Source organism: Salmo trutta, chromosome 24, assembly GCF_901001165.1.
Source record: "Salmo trutta chromosome 24, fSalTru1.1, whole genome shotgun sequence".
NCBI lineage: Eukaryota > Metazoa > Chordata > Actinopteri > Salmoniformes > Salmonidae > Salmo > Salmo trutta.
In genome coordinates this window covers 28,482,234-28,504,495 of record NC_042980.1, presented here as the reverse complement: position 1 = coordinate 28,504,495, position 22,262 = coordinate 28,482,234, and the positions used below count along the sequence as shown (strand labels likewise).

General features: G+C 45.5%; 1 protein-coding gene across 1 annotated transcript in view; it reads right to left on the bottom strand.

The window, feature by feature from the left end:
- The window catches only part of LOC115161041 (dehydrogenase/reductase SDR family member on chromosome X-like), a 33,388-nt gene extending 12,781 nt beyond the window's left edge, over nt 1-20,607 (bottom strand). Inside the window, exons 1-3 of the mRNA XM_029711722.1 lie at nt 20,364-20,607; nt 3,431-3,538; nt 2,920-2,988 (exon numbers count right to left, since the gene is read on the bottom strand). Of these exons, the coding sequence (XP_029567582.1) occupies nt 2,920-2,988; nt 3,431-3,461 (100 nt within the window). The 5' untranslated portion in view covers nt 3,462-3,538; nt 20,364-20,607. The remainder of the gene's footprint in view (nt 1-2,919; nt 2,989-3,430; nt 3,539-20,363) is intronic.
- Nucleotides 20,608-22,262: the final 1,655 nt, after the last annotated feature.

Sequence of the window (22,262 nt, the reverse complement as noted above, 5' to 3'; positions counted from 1 at the left end):
AGGGTTCTGTGTCATCGGGATCTATTGTCCCAGGCGCACAGGAAAATATGTCACCCACGACCGCAAATATGGATCTGGGGGTTTGGCCTCTGAAAGGTTGAATTTGACAGCTAGGGGTTTACCATCAAATGTGATTATGACTATACAGTCAATGCGTGCACCCTCTACTAGAGGGTTGTACATATATATACTGTGTGTCTTACAGGTCCCTGGCTTTCGAGATGTTCCCTGTCTCACCTCCACCGTTAGCTTCCAGTAAACAACGAAGGTTGCATGGCCTGAGTCCGCTGCTCACTTTTTGTCCAGTGCGCGCTTTAGGACCAAGGATATCCGCGTTTGTGACCAGCTTTTTGTTTGTTTCGCTATCTAGCTCGGGGTAGGTCTTTCTCATTGGAGTGTGGAGGCTATCTCCCTGGCATATGTCAGCAAAGGACAAGGGTTGCCTAGTGGTGTGCGTGCTCACTCCACTAGGGGTGTGGAGGCTTCTTGGGCATTGTTCAGGGGCATAAAGATTGGAGATGTCTATGCTGCAGCGAGTTGTGGTTCCCGAAAAATGCCTTTGTGAGGTTTTATTCCTTAGACATAATTGCTTATAGTGTTCTGGGATTCTCTGCCTCTAACCCTATTACAGGGGCCGAGTCACTGGCTTACTGGTGCTCTTCCATGCCGTCCCTAGGAGGGGTGCATCACTTGAGTAGGTTGAGTCACTGACGTGGTCTTCCTGTCTGGGTTGGCACCCCCCCTTGGGTTGTGCCGTGGCGGAGATCTTTGTGGGCTATACTCGGCCTTGTCTCAGGATGGTAAGTTGGTGGTTGATGATATCCCTCTAGTGGTGTGGGGGCTGTGCTTTGGCAAAGTGGGGGGGGTTAGATCCTGCCTGTTTGGCCCTGTCTGGGGGTATCATCGGATGGGGCCACAGTGTCTCCTGACCCCTCCTGTCTCAGCCTCCAGTATTTATGCTGCAGTAGTTTATGTGTCGGGGGGCTAGGGTCAGTCTGTTATATCTGGAGTATTTCTCCAGTGTCCTGTGTGAATTTAAGTATGCTCTCTCTAATTCTCTTTCTTTCTTTCTCTCTCTCGGGGGACCTGAGCCCTAGGACCATGCCTCAGGACTACCTGGCATGAAGACTCCTTGCTGTCCCCAGTCCACCTGGCTGTGCTGCTGCTCCAGTTTCAACTGTTCTGCCTGCGGCTATGGAACCCTGACCTGTTCACCGGACGTGCTACCTGTCCCAGACCTGCTGTTTTCAACTCTCTAGAGACAGCAGGAGCGGTAGAGATACACTCAATGATCGACATTTACTCCTGAGGTGCTGACCTGTTGCACCCTCGACAACCACTATGATTATTATTATTTGACCATGCTGGTCATTTATGAACATTTGAACATCTTGGCCATGTTCTGTTATAATCTCCACCCGGCACAGCCAGAAGAGGACTGGCCACCCCTCATAGCCTGGTTCCTCTCTAGGTTTCTTCCTAGGTTTTGGCCTTTCTAGGGAGTTTTTCCTAGCCACCGTGCTTCTACACCTGCATTGCTTGCTGTTTGGAGTTTTAGGCTGGGTTTCTATACAGCACTTTGAGATATCAGCTGATGTAAGAAGTGCTATATAAATACATTTGATTTGATTCTTAGTGTGCAGGTTGCGCATTTATCAAGGTTACGACAGTTACCTGTGGGTTTGAGCCTTGGGCTCCTGTGGTTCATCGACTCTGGTCGATGCTATGCAGTGAGCGTGTGCACTTTACCAAGTCACGACAGGTGTTCTGTTGTTCTGGGTTCCTTGTATGAATTCTGACATTTCAGGCTCGCAAGATATGTATTTTTCATGGAACCGTTGGATCTATGGACTTGGGCTGCAGTGGCAGCGTGTCAGTGTGCATAGCCAAGTTGCAGTAGGTTCTGGTTCCCTGTATGGGGCTCTGACAGTCCAGGCTTCTAAGGGTAAGTATTAGGGGAAAAGGTGACTTCTGTAACCCCTTTTTGGAGCCGGTGAAACCTGTGTGTGCTTGGGCTGCTGTGGGCCTCCTAGTCTGGCACCCTCTGAGGCGGCTTGGGGTGTGATTTATGTCCCCATAGTATATTATACTGACTGACCGACTGAAAGGGAATGTACAGTTATGAATTTAACTACTGTTCCCTGAAGGAGGTAATGAGGTATAACTCATTTTGGCCCATCACCATCAGGGGATTTGGGCTCGCTGAAGAGTGGTACTGAATTGAGGAAATAGATGTGAGCCCCGGTATTATACCCAGGAAGGCGGGCTATTGAGGGCAGGCTTGACATCCATTGGCCCGTTGGGCGTGTACTCTTTCTTCTCCTCTCCTCTCTCCTGCGCTGTCTCCTATCCTCCGTACACACAGACAAACACACACACGAAGAGCCAGAGGACGTTTGGTGAGAAGCACCTGCCTCACATACTAATGACGCTTCCGTTACATTGTCATTCAGACACACGCTCACACACACCCCTCCCTACCCCCACCTCATCGCCCCATCGGCACATTGTCATTCAGAGGACAGAGCTACATGACCCTCACCTCCCCCCACTTCCTTCATCTCCCAACTCACCCCCGTCATTCAGAGCACCGTCACGCTTCTCTCCCCCGCCCCCGCCCCCGCCCCCGCCCCCACTCCCTAACACCCCTCAATGCCATACCTCTTAATCTTCACAAAGAGAAATAGATCATGCAACAGTTCCAGAGAGGAAATCTATTTCAATGACGCCGTCTCTACTTCTAACTGACGTGACGCACTTGAGCAGAGGCACAGCTCCAGTTCTTAACAGTCATTCTGCTTTTTAACTAGGAGCTGATTTCTACCTGCAAAAAGGTGTGTTCATTCACACTCCAGTCAGTAATATCAAGAGCCATGGACGCACGAAAGCAAACAGGACTGTGTGGACTGTGTGTGTTACCTTTGGCCTCTCTGTTCTCCTCACAAATCCTCTTCACAGCAGACACACCCTCCAGCTCATTCTGTCCAGCTAGAGAGGGAGAGAGAAGGGAGAAGAAAGGAGGGGAGGAGAAGAGAGGAGACTGATCTAATTAATTTCCTAAGTAAACACACCCAGTAAACACTCAGAGCGAAAGAGAGAGCGAGAGACGCATACCCACACGCACATCCAGACACACACACAAACACAGTCCCTTGCCACAGCAGGCCTATATGCACACATTGCTAAATTCCACAACACACAACTACCCACATACACTCCAGGACAAGCTGCCTATCTGAACAGATCATTAAAAACCTGCCCTGAAGAAATCATTTGCCTACTAAATATTTCTGTCCGTGGGAATTAAACATATAATTAAGACATTAAATTAACTAAGTATATTAATCAGTTCATGGTACTGTTGGACTTTATAACACATTCACATTGGTAGGCCTATGGTGTACAGTATGGCGTCTTTATGTAGGCCTACCTTTGATAACATGTGCCCCCAGGCTGGCCATGTGTCTTGAGGTCTCATAGCCAATTCCCCTGGTGCCTCCCGTCACTATAGCAACTTTGCCATGTTGTAAGGTCAGCTCTGGAGAAAGGAAATGAATACAATGACAAATGGAATGGGGTAATAAACATGGTGCAGATATTACCCTGTCCTCTAGTGTTATTCTTTAGGCCAGGAAAACTCTCCTTCCGTACATGGCCATGCAGGTTATGAAGTTTGTATGGCATGTTTAGAGGTTTATGAAGTTTGTATGGCATGTTTAGAGGTTTATGAAGTTTGTATGGCATGTTTACAGGTTTATGAAGTTTGTATGGCATGTTTACAGGTTTATGAAGTTTGTATGGCATGTTTAGAGGTTTATGAAGTTTGTATGGCATGTTTACAGGTTTATGAAGTTTGTATGGCATGTGTACAGGTTTATAAAGTTTGTATGGCATGTTTACAGGTTTATGAAGTTTGTATGGCATGTTTAGAGGTTTATGAAGTTTGTATGGCATGTTTAGAGGTTTATGAAGTTTGTATGGCATGTTTAGAGGTTTATGAAGTTTGTATGGCATGTTTACAGGTTTATGAAGTTTGTATGGCATGTTTACAGGTTTATGAAGTTTGTATGGTATGTTTACAGGTTTATGAAGTTTGTATGGCATGTTTACAGGTTTATGAAGTTTGTATGGCATGTTTACAGGTTTATGAAGTTTGTATGGCATGTTTACAGGTTTATGAAGTTTGTATGGCATGTTTACAGGTTTATGAAGTTTGTATGGCATGTTTAGAGGTTTATGAAGTTTGTATGGCATGTTTAGAGGTTTATGAAGTTTGTATGGCATGTTTAGAGGTTTATGAAGTTTGTATGGCATGTTTACAGGTTTATGACGTTTGTATGGCATGTTTACCGGTTTATGACGTTTGTATGGCATGTTTACAGGTTTATGAAGTTTGTATGGCATGTTTACAGGTTTATGATGTTTGTATGGCATGTTTACAGGTTTATGAAGTTTGTATGGCATGTTTACAGGTTTATGAAGTTTGTATGGCATGTTTACAGGTTTATGAAGTTTGTATGGCATGTTTACAGGTTTATGACATGTAGCTGGATGTATTTTATTATTTTCCAGCTGGACAGTCTGTTTCTGCTGTAGCAATTATCATGCCAACATCAAAGGAGAAATATGTGGTGGTGAGCAGGTCAGTGGTAAATGTCATGTTGAGGTGTGTGTGTGTTTTAAGATTATATCATTAGAATGAGTGAACAATAATTCTTTCTAATTCTATGGTTGGGCAGTATGTTTGACATTGTTTAGTATGTGTGTAACAGGCCTAACCATTCCCTTTACAATATTCTTCCCTCCTGGTCCAGTAGACACCGATGTTGTGCAGGCTTTTGTTCCAGACCAGCTCTAACAGCCTGCTTCGGCTGATGAGCGGCTGCGCAAGTAGCGCGCAGATAGAACTCTCGTGACTGCGCTGTTTTTATGGAGGCGCTGATGAGCAAAGGAGGGCAGCTGAGGCTGTCTGCTAAACTTTTGTTTTGTGTTCACTTCAAACGGTTAGAAATGACCGGCAAAGCAATACTTAACAAAGTCAGTCTATGTTTTAGCTGGGGTGAACAGCAGCTCTTTCATCACAGCCTGCAGCTGCTCTTACTCTTAGCGAAACTGGCTAATTAGCCTTGTTATACACTAACCTGGCAACGTGAAGGGACGGCAGATCAATTGATTAATTAGAACTCTCAACCCAAGCAGGTACAGCCTAATAGCAGGTAAATAACAATCCAGAAACCCCATAGCCTGGAGGTTGTGTTTGCGAGCACTTCTCTGGTCTCTTTATAATGACCGGCATACACACGAGTCCCTCACTCCACCATGTGCCCAGCAAGACGCCCGTCCCAACACTAAGTATCATACGCCTTCTTGTCTCTTCTCTTCCTTGTCTAATTCCCTCATCATGCGGACTAGACAGCATAACAGAAGTTTAGGCCTACAGTGAGAACCTGGGGTCTGTTCAGTTGGGTGAAACGTTGCAGAGCTTTTAGTTTAAATTGTGAAGAACATATATGACTGTCCGTAGAGTAGACTAGAGAAGCATGTCAGCTCTATTAGAGTGAGTGAGTTTCTAGATTGAGGGTCAGTGACGTGGGCCATCCTTTGTATTGTTTGTGGGAATCGCATCTCACGCATGACTGGGATTATTTAAGATGATGGGACAGTACTGTGACAGCTTTGTGCGCGCACACACAGACAAACACATGCATATGTACACAACCACATTCTCACACCTTCACACAAATGAACACTAACACACACATCCTTCCTGATTGTGATTGTTATTCAGCAGTGTGGCCAATAAGATCATAGACTTTGATCACAGCTTTGTTTTGTTGTTGTTGTTGCTGATAGTGTGTGTGTGTGTGTGTGTGTGTGTGTGTGTGTGTGTGTGTGTGTGTGTGTGTGTGTGTGCTTCATGTTGCATAACTAGGAGATAAGTACAGTGGACATAGAATATGACAGGACTTGAGGGTGTGTGTGCTAACCAGCACAGAGAATACATTCAGCCTAACCCAGAGCTAAGACATTCCCATGGTTAAGGATAGTCACAATAAGTAGGGGTGCTGCAGCACCCCCTGATAAATTGACCCTCCACCAGATTTCACAGTGGGTGCGAAACACTGTGGCTTGTAGGCCTCTCCAGGTCTCACACCCACAGTGAAATTTGGAGGAGGATCAGTGATGATCTGGGGGTGTTTCAGCAAGGCTGGAATCGGGCAGATTGGTCTTTGTAAAGGACGCATGAATCAAGCCACGTACAAGGTTGTCCTGGAAGAAAACTTGCTTCTTTCTGCTTTGACAATGTTCCCCAACTCTGAGGATTGGTTTTTCTAGCAGGACAATGCTCCATGCCACACAGCCAGGTCAATCAAGGTGTGGATGGAGGACCAACAGATCAAGACCCTGTCATGTCCAGCCCAATCTCCAGACCTGAACCCCATTGAAAACCTCTGGAATGTGATCAAGAGGAAGATGGATGGTCACAAGCCATTAAACAAAGTCTAGCTTCTTGAATTTTTGTGCCAGGAGTGGCATGAAGTCATCTAACATCAATGTGAAAAACTGGTGGAGAGCATGCCAAGACACATGAAAGCTGTGATTGAAAATCAGGGTTATTCCACCAAATATTGATTTCTGAATTCTTCCTAAGTTAAACCATTAGTATTGTGTTGTTTAAAAATGAATATGAATTTATTTTGACCAGTTATTTTGACCAGTTATCATTTTCTGCAAATAAATGTTCTAAGTGACAATATTTTAATCTGGAATTTGGGAGAAATGTTGTCAGTAGTTTATAGAATAAAATAAATATGCTAATTTTACACATACCTATAAATAGTAAAACCAGAGAAACTGATACTTTTGCAGTGGTCTCTTAATTTTTTCCAGAGCTGAATGTATATATACAGACTGCTCAAGAAAATAAAGGGAACACTTAAACAACACAATGTAACTCCAAGTCAATCACACTTCTGTGAAATCAAACTGTCCACTTAGGAAGCAACACTGATTGACAATAAATTTCACATGCTGTTGTGCAAATGGAATAGACAACAGGTGGAAATTATAGGCAATTAGCAAGACACCCCCAATAAAGGAGTGGTTCTGCAGGTGGGGACCACAGACCACTTCTCTGTTCCTATGCTTCCTGGCTGATGTTTTGGTCACTTTTGAATGCTGGCTGTGCTTTCACTCTAGTGGTAGCATGAGACGGAGTCTACAACCCACACAAGTGGCTCAGGTAGTGCAGCTCATCCAGGATGGCACATCAATGCAAGCTGTGGCAAGAAGGTTTGCTGTGTCTGTCAGCGTAGTGTCCAGAGCATGGAGGCGCTACCAGGAGACAGGCCAGTACATCAGGAGATGTGGAGGAGGCCGTAGGAGGGCAACAACCCAGCAGCAGGACCGCTACCTCCGCCTTTGTGCAAGGAGGAGCAGGAGGAGCACTGCCAGAGCCCTGCAAAATGACCTCCAGCAGGCCACAAATGTGCATGTGTCTGCTCAAACGGTCAGAAACAGACTCCGTGAGGGTGGTATGAGGGCCCGACGTACACAGGTGGGTGTTGTGCTTACAGCCCAACACCGTGCAGGACGTTTGGCATTTGCCAGAGAACACCAAGATTGGCAAATTCGCCACTGGCGCCCTGTGCTCTTCACAGATGAAAGCAGGTTCACACTGAGCACGTGACAGACGTGACAGAGTCTGGAGACGCCGTGGAGAACGTTCTGCTGCCTGCAACATCCTCCAGCATGACCGGTTTGGCGGTGGGTCAGTCATGGTGTGGGGTGGCATTTCTTTGGGGGGCCGCACAGCCCTCCATGTGCTCGCCAGAGGTAGCCTGACTGCCATTAGGTACCGAGATGAGATCCTCAGACCCCTTGTGAGACCATATGCTGGTGCGGTTGGCCCTGGGTTCCTCCTAATGCAAGACAATGCTAGACCTCATGTGGCTGGAGTGTGTCAGCAGTTCCTGCAAGAGGAAGGCATTGATGCTATGGACTGGCCCGCCCGCTCCCCAGACCTGAATCCAATTGAGCACATCTGGGACATCATGTCTCACTCCATCCACCAACGCCACGTTGCACCACAGACTGTCCAGGAGTTGGCGGATGCTTTAGTCCAGGTCTGGGAGGAGATCCCTCAGGAGACCATCCACCACCTCATCAGGAGCATGCCCAGGCGTTGTAGGGGGGTCATACAAGCACGCCGAGGCCACACACACTACTGAGCCTCATTTTGACTTGTTTTAAGGACATTACATCAAAGTTGGATCAGCCTGTAGTGTGGTTTTCCACTTTAATTTTGAGTGTGACTCCAAATCCAGACCTCCATGGGTTGATAAATTGGATTTCCATTGATTATTTTTGTGTGATTTTGTTGTCAGCACATTCAACTATGTAAAGAAAAAAGTATTTAATAAGATTTTTTCTTTCATTCAGATCTAGGATGTGTTGTTTAAGTGTTCCCTTTATTTTTTTGAGCAGTATATATACACTGAGTATACAAAACATTAATAACACCTGCTCTTTCCATGACGTAGACTGACCAGGTGAATCCAGGTGAAAGCTATGATCCCTTATTGATGTCACTAGTTAAATCCACTTCATCAGTGTAGATGACAGGGGTGCAACTCAATATTAGGCAGGTGTTCCTAATGTTTGTATATTTATGCCACCGCCTTTGGTGCATGTAACTCTATGTGAAAATGAGCGAGTGTGGAATTGAATCCCCATCCCACCGCCATTTCCACACACAACCTTCTCTCTGTATTACAGACGAAAAAACTAGTGCTTCAGGGCACAAGTGTTAGATGCCTGGGTGAACGTTTATCCCTGGGTGAAGTTTTATATCTGGGTGAACATTTATCCCTAGGTTAACGTTTATCCCTGGGTCGACAAATGCCTGTGTGCAAGGAGGGTAAGCTATCTCTAGGATAGTTTTAGCCTGGGTTAAAGAGAGGGCTAAGGAGGTGCAGTCTGAAAAGCCCTAGAGGCAGAGAGAGAAGAAAGAGAGAGACGGAGAGACGGAGAGAGCGAGAGAGAAGGAGCACCGCAGCAGTCGCTCTGTGCAGCGAGTCTCCGTCAGTAGCCAACTCTAATGAAAAGATGTGTGTGTGTGTGTGTGTGTGTGCGCGCGTGTAATACCTCTGGTCACGTGTCTTTCTCATTACAGTTCTCAATGATCTGGTGTGTTTCCATTAGTAATGCCAAACAGGAGGAGGAGCACCTCACACACCATTGTCATTGTACACACAACGTGATGTGTGTGTGTGTGTGTGCAGGGCCGGCTCAAGGCATAAGTGACTAAAGCGGTCGCTTAGGGTCCAAGGTCGCTAGGTACCCCCCAACCCAAAATGGTTAATAGTTAAATATTTGTTATATTTTTTTTGGAACTCTGTCGGCATCCCAACTTACTGTTGAGCGTTAGAATAGTAGAATACACAATGTGCAAGTTCAATATTTGGTTGTGCATCAGCAATTTTTCTCTTGTTTGCCATGTCAGCTAACAATTTTTAGATTGGTAAGTTAGTCTACCGATCAGTCACGCAGGACACGTGCCCTAACCTCCAAGGGTCCCCCATTCATTTTGTTAGTCACTCTCACTCAGATATCATTAACATGGCATAAGTCATGGCAAAATATGTAGAATTGCAGGAAATGAGCTTTAAAACTACCAAAATAATGATCTGCCCCATGGCAAAATGAGTAGAATTGCATGACATTTGTTATAAAATTGCTAAAATGTTGCTCTGCCTCATGGCAAAATGTGTAGAACTGCAGAAAACTTTTTTTTCCAATAAAACATTTAAAAGAAATTGTGCTCAGTGATACGCCTGGGTTAACGTTTATCCCTGGGTGAAGAAATGCCTGTGTGCAAGGAGGGTAAGCTAGCCCTAGGAGAGTTTTACCCTGGGTTAAAGAGAGGTCTAAGGAGGTGCATTCATTATCATTAACATGGTATAAGTCATGGCAAAATGTGTAGAATTGCAGGAAATTTGCTGCAAAACTGCCCCATGGAATTTAAAAAAAAATTGGAATGGGAGAACGGTATGGGAAAGAAGGAAGGGGTGGACAGAAGGAGTGGGAGGGAGGGAGGATAATGACACGTCACAACACAGTTCCCTGGGCTCATAGCACAGACACAGAGGATACAGTAACCTGGGCTCATAGCACAGACACAGAGGAAACAGTAACCTGGGCTCATAGCACAGACACAGAGGAACCAGTAACCTGGGCTCATAGCACAGACACAGAGGAAACAGTAACCTGGGCTCAGAGCACAGACACAGAGGATACAGTAACCTGGGCTCATAGCACAGACACAGATGAACCAGTAACCTGGGCTCATAGCACAGACACAGAGGAACCAGTAACCTGGGCTCATAGTACAGACACAGAGGATACAGTAACCTGGGCTCAGAGCACAGACACAGAGGAAACAGTAACCTGGGCTCATAGCACAGACACAGAGTTAACAGTAACCTGGGCTCATAGCACAGACACAGAGGAAACAGTAACCTGGGCTCATAGCACAGACACAGAGGAAACAGTAACCTGGGCTCATAGCACAGACACAGAGGAAACAGTAACCTGGGCTCATAGCACAGACACAGAGGAAACAGTGACCTGGGCTCATAGCACAGACACAGAGGATACAGTAACCTGGGCTCATAGCACAGACACAGAGGAAACAGTAACCTGGGCTCATAGCACAGACACAGAGGAAACAGTAACCTGGGCTCATAGCACAGACACAGAGGAAACAGTAACCTGGGCTCATAGCACAGACACAGAGGAACCAGTAACCTGGGCTCATAGCACAGACACAGAGGAACCAGTAACCTGGGCTCATAGCACAGACACAGAGGAAACAGTAACCTGGGCTCATAGCACAGACACAGAGGATACAGTGACCTGGGCTCATAGCACAGACACAGAGGATACAGTAACCTGGGCTCATAGCACAGACACAGAGGAAACAGTAACCTGGGCTCATAGCACAGACACAGAGGATACGGACATTATACTGACATCTAAAAAAATGATATCCTTATGACTCACACACAGGACAAGACTCGGACTTTACCACTGAGTGTTCGATAATGAAACATCTGAATACGAATATGATAAAAAAGACAGTGTGTGTATGTGTTTGTTAGTTAGAATTACACCAAAATTGTCCCCAATTTTTATTTACTTTAATTCAGCACCGCTAGAGCAATTCAGCACAACTGGAGCGGACCGCAACACAACCGAAATGATGAAGTTTAGCACCACATGACAGTCGGCAGCGACTTTCTGATGCGCAACAAGAGCAGCTATGGGTGCAGCCACTCCCCAGTACTGAGAATTCCTGAAGATAAATCCAGGAGAGACAGAAAGTAATAAGACACCTCTACGAATTTGCTCACTTGCTAGCTTGATTCAGCCATATTGACTTTTTCAATTCAAACTTCAGATTTAAATTGAAAATGAAAGGAAATAGACCTCTCCGTTGTTTTTCTGCCTCATGTGTAGGTTAAGCAGGGCGAGGACAGAGCAGACACACATCACATCCGCGTTAAGGGTTAGTCGCACTGCAGCGTGATGTGTGTGTGTCTATCTGGGTTGGACTGACAGTTAGCCTAAGGCAGTCCTATCAGAGATGGACTTTACATAACAGCTGAGTCACACAGGATCTGTTTTGAGGTGTGTGTGTGTGTGTGTGTGTGTGTGTGTGTGTGTGTGTGTGTGTGTGTGTGTGTGTGTGTGTGTGTGTGTGTGTGTGTGTGTGTGTGTGTGTGTGTAAGATGAGGAGGGAGATGGGATGGATGGCCTGTGTATGTGTGTGGCACTGAGTCCCACTGAGCCTTTTCCTGCTCTACTTTCTCAGACTGTCACTAGAGCAACACACTCACCTGTCTTCACAAGGCAATCACGGACAAAGATTTGAACAGAAGGCCACAGAGCCATCAGTGTATCATTGGCTGTTCTCTCCTCTCCCTATCAGACACAGGGGAAATGCAGCTTCAGAAGTGTCTCAGACAACGTTTTTTGTCTGTCTGAAAGAATACACTACGGAGGTTTTGTCTGTCTGAAAGAATACACTACGGAGGTTTTGTCTGTCTGAAAGAATACACTACGGAGGTTTTGTCTGTCTGAAAGAAGACACTACGGAGGTTTTGTCTGTCTGAAAGAAGACACTACGGAGGTTTTGTCTGTCTGAAAGAAGACACTACGGAGGTTTTGTCTGTCTGAAAGAAGACACTACGGAGGTTTTGTCTGTCTGAAAGAAGACACTACGGAGGTTTTGTCTGTCTGAAAGAAGACACTACGGAGGTTTTGTCTGTCTGAAAGAAGACACTACGGAGGTTTTGTCTGTCTGAAAGAATACACTACGGAGGTTTTGTCTGTCTGAAAGAATACACTACGGAGGTTTTGTCTGTCTGAAAGAAGACACTACGGAGGTTTTGTCTGTCTGAAAGAATACACTACGGAGGTTTTGTCTGTCTGAAAGAATACACTACGGAGGTTTTGTCTGTCTGAAAGAATACACTACGGAGGTTTTGTCTGTCTGAAAGAAGACACTACGGAGGTTTTGTCTGTCTGAAAGAATACACTACGGAGGTTTTGTCTGTCTGAAAGAATACACTACGGAGGTTTTGTCTGTCTGAAAGAATACACTACGGAGGTTTTGTCTGTCTGAAAGAATACACTACGGAGGTTTTGTCTGTCTGAAAGAATACACTACGGAGGTTTTGTCTGTCTGAAAGAAGACACTACGGAGGTTTTGTCTGTCTGAAAGAATACACTACGGAGGTTTTGTCTGTCTGAAAGAATACACTACGGAGGTTTTGTCTGTCTGAAAAGGTTTACTAAGGTCTCCTTGTGTCTCCTCCTTCCATTGAAAATGACTGATTTACAGAAGTTTGAAACTGATAGATTTTTTGCATTTGGAATGAAGATTCTGTGGAACACATCTCCAAATGTGCATACTGGATGGATTACCATCCATTATGAGATACATATAACCAATGCATGACATACCACTTGATTAGAGTATTGGACACATTAGATACACTACAAGGCCAAAAGTATGTGGACACCTGCAAGCCGAACATCTCATTCCAAATTCATGGGCCTCAATATGGAGTTGCGAGGACTTGCCACCATTTAGCCACAAGAGCATTAGTGAGTTTGGGCACTGACGTTGGGCGATTAGGCCTGGCTCGCAGCCGGCATTCCAATTCATCCCAAAGGTGTTCAATGGGGTTGAGTTCAGGGCTCTGTGCAGGCCAGTCAAGTTCTTCCACACCAATCTTGACAAACCATTTCTGTATGGACCTCGCTTTGTGCACAGAGGCATTGTCATGCTGAAACAGGAAAGGGCCTTCCCCAAAATGTTGCCACAATACTGGAAGCACAGAATCATCTAGAATATAATTGTATGCTGTAGCGTTAAGATTTCCCTTCACTGGAACTAAGGGGCCTAGCCCGAACCATGATAAACAGCCCTGTACCATTATTCCTCCTCCACCAAACTTTACAGTTGCCACTATGCATTGGGGCAGGTAGCATTTTCCTGGCATCCGCCAAACCCAGATTTGTCCGTCAGACTGCCAGATGGGAAGCGTGATTTATTACCCCAGAGACACATTTCCACTGCTCCAGAGTACAATGGCAGCAAGCTTTAAGCCATTCAAGCCGATGCTTGGCAATGCAAATATGGTGATCTTAGGCTTGTGTGCCGCTGCTCGGCCATGGAAACCCATTTCCTGAAGGTTGCAACAAACAATTATCGTGCTGACGTTGCTTCCAGAGGCAGTTTGGAACTCTGTAGTGAGTTTTACAACCAAGGACATATGATTTTTACTCGCTACACGCTTCAGCACTCAGCGGTCCCGTTCTGTGAGCTTGTGTGGCCTACCACTTCGTGGCTGAGCCGTTGTTGCTCCTAGACGTTTCCACATCACAATAACAGCACTTATAGTTGACCAGGGCAGCTCTACCCGGGGAACAATTTGCCACGTTGAAAGTCACTGAGCTCTTCAGTAAGGCCATTCTATTGCCAATGTTTGTCTATGGAGATTGCATGGTTGTGCACTCGATTTTATACACCTGTCAGCAACGTGTGTGGCTGAAATAGCCAAATCCACTCATTTGAAGGGGTGTCCACATACTTTTGTACATATAGGTTATGGTTCCCTTCCATTATGCAGATGAGCTTCCACATAGACAGTGCTCTGACTGGGTTTCCACATAAACAGTGCTCTGACTGGGCTTCCACATAGACAGTGCTCTGACTGGGCTTCCACATAGACAGTGCTCTGACTGGGCTTCCACATAGACAGTGTTCTGACTGGGCTTCCACATAGACAGTGCTCTGACTGGGCTTCCAAATAGAGAGTGTTCTGACTGGGCATCCAAATAGAGAGTGTTCTGACTGGGCTTCCACATAGACAGTGCCCTGACTGGGCTTTCAAATAGAGAGTGTTCTGACTGGGCTTCCACATAGACAGTGCTTTGACTGGGCTTCCACATAGACAGCGTTCTGACTGGGTTTCCACAGATAATGGTCTGACTGGGCTTCCACATAGACAGTGCTCTGACTGGGCTTCCACATAGACAGCGCTCTGACTGGGCTTCCACATAGACAGTGCTCTGACTGGGCTTCCACATAGACAGTGCTCTGACTGGGTTTCCACAGAGACAATGGTCTGACTGGGCTTCCACATAGACAGTGCTCTGACTGGGCTTCCACATAGACAGTGCTCTGACTGGGTTTCCACATAAACAGTGCTCTGACTGGGCTTCCAGATAGACAGTGCTCTGACTGGGCTTCCACATAGACAGTGCTCTGACTGGGCTTCCACATAGACAGTGTTCTGACTGGGCTTCCACATAGACAGTGCTCTGACTGGGCTTCCACATAGACAGTGCTCTGACTGGGCTTCCACATAGACAGTGCTCTGACTGGGCTTCCACATAGACAGTGCTCTGACTGGGCTTCCACATAGACAGTGCCCTGACTGGGCTTCCACATAGACAGTGCCCTGACTGGGCTTCCACATAGACAGTGTTCTGACTGGGCTTCCACATAGACAGTGCTCTGACTGGGCTTCTACATAGACAGTGCTCTGACTGGGCTTCCACATAGACAGTGCTCTGACTGGGCTTCCACATAGACAGTGCTCTGACTGGGCTTCCACATAGACAGTGCCCTGACTGGGCTTCCACATAGACAGTGCTCTGACTGGGCTTCCACATAGACAGTGTTCTGACTGGGCTTCCACATAGACAGTGCTCTGACTGGGCTTCCACATAGACAGTGCTCTGACTGGGCTTCCACATAGACAGTGCCCTGACTGGGCTTCCACATAGACAGTGCTCTGACTGGGCTTCCACATAGACAGTGCTCTGACTGGGCTTCCACATAGATAGTGCTCTGAATGGGCTTCTACATAGACAGTGCTCTGACTGGGCTATGAGTGAAGTGATTGATGTTGGATGTTTGGAAAATGCTTCTGGAAAATGCTTCTGGACTCAGGCCAGTCAACCTTTCATGGCCAACTATATATTGTCTAGATAAGGAGGAATATTTTCCCAGTATTTTAGAAAATGTTCCATCCCAAGAATAAATAACTTTTCTCCCAGGTAACCCGCTATTTCCCCCCAAAATGGAAGAGTCCTTCAAAAGCAATTATAAAGCATAGAAATATGTCTGGATTTGATTAGAGCTTTGATCAGTATGAAAATTCAAATCTGATGCTACCTGAGTCTGATGAACCATATCTTAAATACATATTATGAGCGCTTCATTAATGACATTTAATGAGCCCAAGCCCCCTAAAAAACAAATGATTGTTTCTCCAGTACATATATGATAGGCTACTGCACATTACACACGACAGAAAAAACATAAATGCACTTAGATGTAGTTCGCTAAACTCAGCAAAAAAAGAAACATCCTCTCACTGTCAACTGTGTTTATTTTTCAGCAAACTTAACATGTGTAAATATATGTATGAACATAACAAGATTCAACAACTGAGACATAAACTGAACAAGTTCCACAGACATGTGATAACAGAAATTGAATAATGTGTCCCTGAACAAAGGGGAGGTCAAAATCAAAAGTAACAGTCAGTATCTGGTGTGGCCACCAGCTGCATTAAATACTGCAGTGCATCTCCTCCTCATGGACTGCACCAGATTTGCCAGGTCTTGCTGTGAAATGTTACCCCACTCATCCACCAAGGCACCTGCAAGTTCCCGGACATTTCTGGGGGGAATGGCCCTAGCCCTCACCCTCCGATCCAACAGGTCCCAGACGTGCTCAATGGGATTGAGATCCAGGCTCTTCGCTGGCCATGGCAGAACACTGACATTCCTGTCTTGTAGGAAATCACGCACAGAACGAGCAGTATGGCTGGTGGTATTGTCATGCTGGAGGGTCATGTCAGGATGAGCCTGCAGGAAGGGTACCACATGAGGGAGGAGGATGTCTTCCCTGTAACGCACAGCGTTGTGACACACCGCCCCAGACCATGACGGACCCTCCCCCTCCAAATCGATCCCACTCCAGAGTACAGGCCTTGGTGTAACGCTCATTCCTTCGACAATAAATGTGAATCCAACCATCCCCTCTGGTGAGACAAACCGTGACTCGTCAGTGAAGAGCATTTTTTGCCAGTCCTGTCTGTTCCAGCGACGGTGGGTTTGTGCCCATAGGCAACGTTGTTGCCGGTGATGTCTGGTGAGGACCTGCCTTACAACAGGCCCACAAGCCCCCAGTCCAGCCTCTCTCAGCCTATTGCAGACAGTCTGAGCACTGATGGAGAGATTGTGCATTCCTGGTGTAACTCAGGCAGTTATTGTTGCCATCCTGTACCTGTCCCGCAGGTGTGATGTTCAGATGTACCGATCCTGTGCAGGTGTTGTTACACGTGGTCTGCCACTGCAAGGACGATCAGCTGCCCGTCCTGTCTCCCTGTAGCGCTGTCTTAGGCATCTCACAGTACGGACATTGCAATATTTTGCCCTGGCCACATCTGCAGTCCTCATGCCTCCTTGCAGCATGCATAAGGCACGTTCACGCAGATGAGCAGTGACCCTGGGCATCTTTCTTTTGGTGTTTTTCAGAGTCAGTAGAAAGGCCTCTTTGGTGTCCTAAGTTTTCATAACTGTGACCTTAATTGCCTACCATCTGTACGCTGCTAGTGCCTTAACAACCGTTCCACAGGTGCATGTTCATTCATTGTTTATGGTTCATTGAACAAGCATGGGAAACAGTGTTTAAACCCTCTACAATGAAGATCTGTGAAGTTATTTGGATTTTTAAGAATTATCTTTGAAAGACAGGGTTCTGAAAAAGGGACGTTTATTTTTTTGCTGAGTTTATATGCTCTCTTGTGTAAATAAATGAAACTAGCTCCAGTAGGCGTATATTTTTAAGTGTGAACTGTATTACTGTATTGTATTATACTGTATTATATGGACTGGAATTATGCACATCATTCAAATCATGATAAAGCAGCAGAGAACACGCGATTCTGGTGCAGCACATGCGTACTAGTTACAGTTACAATTATAGGCTAGCGAATTTGATTACATTTTTTAAATAAAATAGGGCCTATTTGTACAAGGCGTATTTCCCCTAATGTTATTAGCCTACCTCCTCTTCCTCTCTCTATTGTTTCTTCATTCCTTCCTCGCTTTCAACAGTTCAATGAAATAAGTGTCATTGTCCTTCTCTTCCTCATTCTAATGACATCATTGAATAATATAGGACTAGAATCAGATGCAGAAGGATTTCATTTCTCTTCACAGAAGAGAATGGTTGTGAGTCTGAATAAATAGCTTACCCCCATCCGCGTTCGCTCTTCTTTCAAACTAACTGTGAGTTCTATTGGCTGCTGTATTTAACATTCAGCAAAAAATAGCTTGCATCCCTCTTTGAATAGTCTATTGGTATAAGATATGCAACAACAACATAATAATTCAAGCCAGCTATTCTAGTCTAGCTTTTCCGGGAAGGGACTCCTAGAGCTAAGGAGCGTTTTTTACAGATAGGCCAGCAAAGAACAGGTGCTTGCATATTGCGCAAGAGACAGAGGCTATAAATTAGAAGCTTATTTAGCATAAACCATCATTAATTAGCTAGATTGAAGGCTAATACTGCATTGAATGTATTACCTGAAAGAGGTAGGCTAGAACATCTATATATCAATCTAGAACAGAATGATCTTTTTTGGATGCAATTTGAACAGAGTTGATGGAGAGGGAGAAAGACTGTGAGAGTGCTCCCGTGTTCACTGATTTAAAGCAACGATATTCGAGTGGTAGGCTGTTTTAAAACTCTGCAGCTGCGATTTAAAAAAATATTATTTTTACAATTAATAAACAAGGTGACCCCCGAAAGCCAGGTGGAGATGTGTGAATTAGACGCGCATTCTGTAGCATAGGCTATGCTGCAGCAAATGTAGGCCTACCTGTCATAAGAAAACCAGTGACCATGATGAGATGATAGGTCTACATGCATTGTGAACTGCGCTCCATACTGCGATGGGTCTGTCCCCACTCTGAGCGTTGATTCAGCATGCAGAGGTGGTAGAGAAGCCAGATTTAGACATCGCATATAATTAAACAGTTCCATTTCAAACCATGCTGTTCATATAAATAATGTATTACAATTGACCGGTTTCCCGCAATTACTTATCACCGGAAAAGGGAGTGGTTTAGGGTGGTAATCCCCGGTAAATCTCGATAGCTGGGTTCTCGCCATTAACCCCCCCCCCCCCCCAAACACACAACACACATAGTGTCCTTGGTGTGTCCTTCAGCCCCTCATGTTGGTATGTGGATGGTTTATTTGTTTCCGCCAGGCAGGAGAGAAGCTGTTATTCTGTCAGTCTGCTTCTACGGGTCCATCTGGGTCTGAACACTGTAGGACTGTTGATCAGGTGATCCTTTATTAAGTATAGGGACAAATACAATGGGTTTTCTACAGTCACATTCACTTAACAACAGTTAGTTGCATTGCACCATCACACTTTATCTTGCGGCTTATCCATCGTTTCCCCTGAACCACAACAGACTAGGGTCGGGTTTTCGAGACTATGGTTACCATTAGGTCAACCGCAGTGGTAACGCAGAGGGATAATGTAATTCACTGAAACTCTCTCTCTCTCTCTCTCTCTCTCTCATTCTCTCTCTCTCTTTCTTTCTCTGTCTCTCTCTCTCTCTCTCATTCTCTCTCTCTCTCTTTCTTTCTCTGTCTATCTCTCTCTCTGTCTCTCTCTCTCATACATGCACGCAAAGAGCGCCAAATGTCAGCTGAAGTCAAGAACGCCTATGCGTAAAAAGCAACATTGACTCGGCATGGCTATGATGATTAGCGGAATAAAGGGTAGAATAAATGGCACGCTCATCGTTATTCTTGGTACAAAGTCTTTGGGTGCAGGGTTGTAAAAGCATATATGACAGTAAAGATGAATCCCACACTGAAAGACAGTCGTCTTTAGATGTTTTAATTGAGCAGCAGCAGAGGTCACAAACGAACGCGTATCGGCAAAAGTCTAGGGAATACAGTACCAGCGACAAACATCACATGATTGCTGCATGGCACAAGAAGACATGGTATTCTATAGGGGGAAGGATAATCCTGTTTGTTTGATCGTGTTAAATGATAATGCCATTAGCAATGTCAGATCTTAGGCTACCCTTAGAGACGAGATGAACTGAACATGAACTATGAAGCTCACATGCACGCCAACACGCGTACGGGCGCACGCACGCACGAACACACACACACACACACACACTGTGATTATAGATCAGTATTGCTAAAGCATGGCTTACATCCAAACGCCGGTTCCCGCGCAGCCTGTCCTCGTGCGCTATTAACCCGGTAACGACTATAGTAGCCGCTGCCTCTCCACTCAGACTGGAGAAGATAACATAACATTCCTGGAGGCAATGACATTGTGTCACCTTTTGTGATGCTGATGACACTGTGGTCACAGCGACGCTACTGTTACTGTTATTGGGGGAGACTGCATGAACAAGACCCCCAAAAACTCTAAATGAAGACAAACGTATCCTCCTCGAATTGGATTGTGATTGGCCTAAAAGGATTTTTCTTTCTGAATTTCTTACTCGGTCTCTCACAAAAGGTTCTCAGTCTTAAGACATTTCTGGCAAATAAAGGTTAGTTAAAAACGACCTTTCATAACGGACTGGAGGCGCCATCGGGAACAAGGTTATGCGCGGCACTGTTTCTGTTTTTGTCATGATACTGATGCTGTTAGAGGAAACACTTGTTTTGTCACTTGAGCCACACACACGCGAGCGCGTAGAGCAGAGGAGACATGCTGACTTACCAGGGTGACCCTCTGTCAGACGCGTCTCTCTCCTCCGTTTTTCGGTGGTGTTCCCGGTGTTAATCAGATCAGATGCCGTGGTCGCAGTCCACGTCTCTACAGATGTACCAGAGGATCACATAGAGGATGAGGAGGATGGCGAAGATGAACAGAGCTACTAGAATAGCCTTGTTCACTGGAGAGAGGAACGACTGCATGACAGAGCTCATCGACAGACAGTGTGACAGCACACTGTGTGTGTGCGTGTTTGTGCGTGTGTAAGGGTTTCTCTCTGTGTGTGTGTGTGTGTGTGTGTGTGTGTGTGTGTGTGTGTGTGTCTCCGAGTCCGCGCTGAGCGACGCAATGAAGGACCGCGTCTCAATAACACACTTCTCTGATCTCTGTCAGCATCAACTGTTGAGGATGGACGTGTGGACACACTCACTCACACACTCACCTAAACACACACACACTCACACATGCAAACAGCTCAGGGCTTCCCTCCAAATGGAACATCAATTCCTGAGGGCTATTAAACCAAACGGTATCTCCACGTATGAAATCCACAGTCAAAAATACTAATAAATCCTAATAAATAATGAACATAGTGAAGGAGAAAGCCTAAATAATAAATGTAATAAAATCCATCAGAACCCAGTTGAATGGGGGATCTCCAAGTTCCGCGCTGTAGCTGCTTGCTGCGAGTCTCGAGAGAAAACCGTTGATTATTATTCCTCTCGGTGAGGCGTGTGGTCAACCCGGTTAAAGGCGCCCGAGGGCGACCAGCAGGCAGCACATGCTGTGAGGGGCTTGGTAATAATGATAAAAATAACACGGTCCTGTCTCGACTCGAGGCTATACCACATCATTATCTTGGCTATACAGTCTCTCTGTTAGTAGTAAATCTATATGTATTATATCATATTGTATTATAAGAAATCACAGTGAGGATACTTTTTTCATGCCAGCAATAAGATTCGTTCATTTGAACATGATTAAGGTTTATTTCATAGAGCTATGTTATTCATTAGTATAGGTCTATATTTCTAGATGTATTTATTTATTTGCATGCAATTGGCATGCTGACAGCAGGAATGTCCACTAGATCTGTTGCCAGATAACCGAATGTTCATTTCTCTACCATAAGCGCTGTTTTTGAGAATTTGGCAGTACATCCAACCACTCTCACAACCGCAGACCACGTGCCAGCCCAGGACCTCCACCATCGGCTTCTTCAGCTGCGGGATCGTCTGAGGCCAGCCACCCAGACAGCTGATGAAACTGTGGGTTTGCACAACCAAAGAATGTATGCACAACCTATCAGAAACCGTTTCTGGGGAGCTCATCTGTGTGCTTGCCGTCCTCAACAGGGTCTTGACCTGACAGCAGTTCGGCGTCGTAACCGAATTCAGTGGGAAAATGTTTGGGCTTCGTTCATGACCAGATTATAAGAGCACGCACCAATTCAGCGTATTAATTCATCTCAGTACCATTATGAATTACTAGATGGCGACAATAGACCATCCGGTTGCGCTGGTCTCACTCTCATATAGGTATCGTCACTACACAGGTATGCTACGTAGAGTTGGGCCACTAAACTACAGGTTTGTCTGCGAGTATCTGTCCTGTGTCTATGGATCAGCGTCATATTGTGTGTACTTTTCTCAAAAGGCACTGTACTGTTACAGTTCGATTGTACTTTCTTCCACAAGGGCCACAATGTCATATCTCTACTCACAAATAACATGACATCGTATAAAGATTTCAATCCATACTATGGTTAGTGCAGGCTTATGAAAACAGATTTTCAATTAGTCAATCACCTTCCATTCCCCTAGAAATGTTGGCATCGCCTTCGATGCCAGGCACGTGTTTACAGCGCACGGTGTCTGATGGAACAATACAGTTTGGGGTGTGGCT